Source organism: Rhea americana, unplaced genomic scaffold (assembly GCF_003343005.1).
Source record: "Rhea americana isolate MKP2758 unplaced genomic scaffold, rheAme1 scaffold_202, whole genome shotgun sequence".
NCBI lineage: Eukaryota > Metazoa > Chordata > Aves > Rheiformes > Rheidae > Rhea > Rhea americana.
Genome location: NW_028186173.1, coordinates 684688 through 687611, shown reverse-complemented (window position 1 = coordinate 687611; position 2924 = coordinate 684688). Strand labels below are relative to the sequence as shown.

Below are 2924 nucleotides of genomic sequence, written 5' to 3'. Positions count from 1 at the left end.
CCCCCGCCGGCCCCGCCTCCTCGCGCGGGGTGGGCGGGGCCATCGGGGGCCCGCCGCCGCTGGGGGCGTGGCCACAGCCGGGCCCGCCCCCTGGCCGGGGGCGTGGCTGCTGTGCCCATTCATACTCCCCGTGCGCGCGTACAGCTCGTGTGTACACGCACGTGCTCTCCCTGCGTGCCGATATATATTTGCAGGTATATGTATACCCTATACTTACCCATGAGGCGCCCGCAGAGCTCASACGGATGTACGGCATACCCGCATTAGGCACTGTATGCACGCGCGAGGCACGGCAGATACTGCTTGTACGCACCAGAGATACCTGTGCTGCGCATAGCCGTATATAGCGTCACCTGCGGTCACGGCTCCCCCGAGCTCCCCAGCTCCGCATGGTCCCAGCGATGACCGTGGCACGGGCATTGCCGCGCCGGCCACGCTGTCTCCCGCAGCCCGGGGCGTGCCCACTCCTCCAGACACCGTTTTTTTAAATTAAAAAAAGGAAGCAAAAAGAAAAAGAATCGTTTGGCTGGGCTGCGTGATGCTGTTACGGCCGCAGCCGTGCTCTGCATGCCTTTGAATTCCTCTGTCGGACTGCTTAACCAGAGCTTCAGACCTTCCAGGGCTCGCTGTGAGGGGGGTCCGAATGCACACATTGTAGCCCAACTGGGTCTGAGTGCATCAAACTCTACATTTTAAGACAGAAATGTACATTCTGCACAGGTACCGTTTTTATTCAGTTCCAAGGAGTTAATTTTTCTGTTGCAATAGAGTCTCCAGCCAGACTTTATGCCCACGCACATAGAAGACCCCAACACAACCCTGTGCATACCCAGGATTTAATAAATCAGCCTCAAGCTCCCTTTTTGGTGGCTGGACTTTCAGAGAGCATTTTATTATTACTAAAAATATTTAAGGTGCAAACAGTGGTTCCCGGTGGCGTGGCTGCAAACAGCCCCCTTTGCTACCCGTGGGTTGTCACTGGAGCTGGCACCGGTCTTGGGGCCACAAATCAGCCAGAGAGACAGGCAATAATGTGTGGGAAAAGGCAACTTGTTAATTTTACCATAAATAGATTGGGGGGGGGGACATGCGTGAAATACGCTGCACCACGGTTTTCCATGTTTTCCCACTGCCGCCCCCAGCTCAGGGCTCGGACGTCGGCTCACCCGGGCGTTGCGAGCCCCCGCGCCTCCTTTGCCGGCAGTGAATATTTGCCCTCCTGCGTTGGCGGGCCGCCCGACGTGGGCCCGGCCGCCCGGCCTCCGCGGCCGCTGTTTACGGCAGATAAAAAAGGAAACAAAAATAGAAAGGTCGAACCGCCGGGAAGGCCCCGGCTTCCTGCCCCTGGGGCGCAGCAGCGGCGGCGGCGGCGCTCGGCTGGGTCAGGAACCAAAGCAGCACGTTTGGAACCTTAAAATGTCCAGAAACGGGTTCGGGGGGACCCCGAGCCCCGCCGAGCATCCCTGAAAAGGCTGGCGAGGCCACAGTGGCCCGTGCTCTGCTCCGCTCTCGCGRGGGGCTTCGTTTCGCGCCTTCGGCACGCGCCTTGTTTTCCCCTTTAACGTCGTTCGTTTAGTTTTTTTGTTGTTTTTTTTCCTTTTTCCCCCTTCGGCAAAGCCGATCCCCCATCCAAGCGTCCCCAGGGCCGCCGCGGGGCTCCCGCGCCCGCAGCGCCGCAGCGCGGGAACCTGCGCGGCCCCGGGGCCCCCGAACCGCGGTGCCGTGCCTCCGCCGCTTTCTTTTTTTGGGGGGTTAAAAAAACCCTCCCCAAAACGTCGGGAGGGGCAGAAGAGCGGCCGGCCGCGGCGCGCTCCTCCGCGGCCCCCTGACTCACGCCRTCCCCGGGGGCGGCAGCGGCGGAGAGAAACCGCTCCTGGAGAGAGGGGGCACGGGAAAGGATCCGCTGCTATATTTAACTGCAAATAATAGGAAGAGGCTGAGCTTTGGGGGCTAAGTTGTAAATAACAGGGAGATGAAATCATCCCAGAAAAGTCACGGCTGCGCCGTTAGAGCCTCCTGAGAAACGGCGTGACTAACGAAGGCTGCGGTTTGGAAAAACGTTGCCCCCCTGTAAAAAATATATAGTTTTTGATTATTCCAGACCACTGCAGCRATCCTTCCAACTGTGACAAATCGGTCTTCATTGGCTTTTAGCTGTTATTGCAGTTTAATATGTTTATTAAAATAAATAACGTTATTCATAGGCCGGCTGCTCTCCCAGGCCTCCCGCTGCAGCCTGAAGGCTCGAAATGAAACGCGTGCCGAAGGGCCGCGCTGAGCCGGGGTTATAATCCCGGAGCCGGTATCAGAAATTAACGTAATTTGCCTCAGAAAAAAACAGCCGCCGAAGTGAATCATCCGTGTTACACGAGCAGCCTTACTATACAGCCGGCAGGTGGAGGGACGACCATCATTTCTAACGCTCGAAGCCACAACCTGCGCTCGCCGAACGAAGGGGGAATCTGATCTGCCCGGAGTCCAAGGGCCTAAACCCCCATTGCAATGGATTAATGCAACGGGAGAACTATCAYGAGCAAGTCTTTCTAACGCTTATTTTAGCAGAAGGCAGAAAATAGAGGACGTTAACCGTAACACGGCATCYGTTACGTCTGGCCACGCACTCGATACTGATAAAATTCTGCTGCAATATTTCCACATCTTATTTATGTGAAGAAAACGCATTTCGTTGCTGGAGAACATCCAAAAGTGTTAAGGGGGAGAAATGACCTAGGCTGGGAAGGAATCACAGTCATGCGTGAGCGTTCGATGCTCTCTCACTTTCCCTTTTTTTAATAGTCTGAAAGAAAATATTTGCTGGCAGTAGAGATTTCTGAACTGTGAGGTAATGGCTTTTTTTTTTTCTTTTTTTAACATATGCAGAGTCACCTTCACTACTGATTTTAGGTCTTGCTAATGCAAGGGGC

The 2924-nt window shown here is 55.4% G+C and overlaps 1 protein-coding gene across 1 annotated transcript in view; it reads right to left on the bottom strand.

Annotated features, from left to right (window-relative positions):
• The window catches only part of LOC146596358 (uncharacterized), a 9857-nt gene extending 9601 nt beyond the window's left edge, over positions 1-256 (bottom strand). Inside the window, exon 1 of the mRNA XM_085304076.1 lies at positions 218-256. Within this exon, the coding sequence (XP_085160202.1) occupies positions 218-256 (39 nt within the window). The remainder of the gene's footprint in view (positions 1-217) is intronic.
• Positions 257-2924: the final 2668 nt, after the last annotated feature.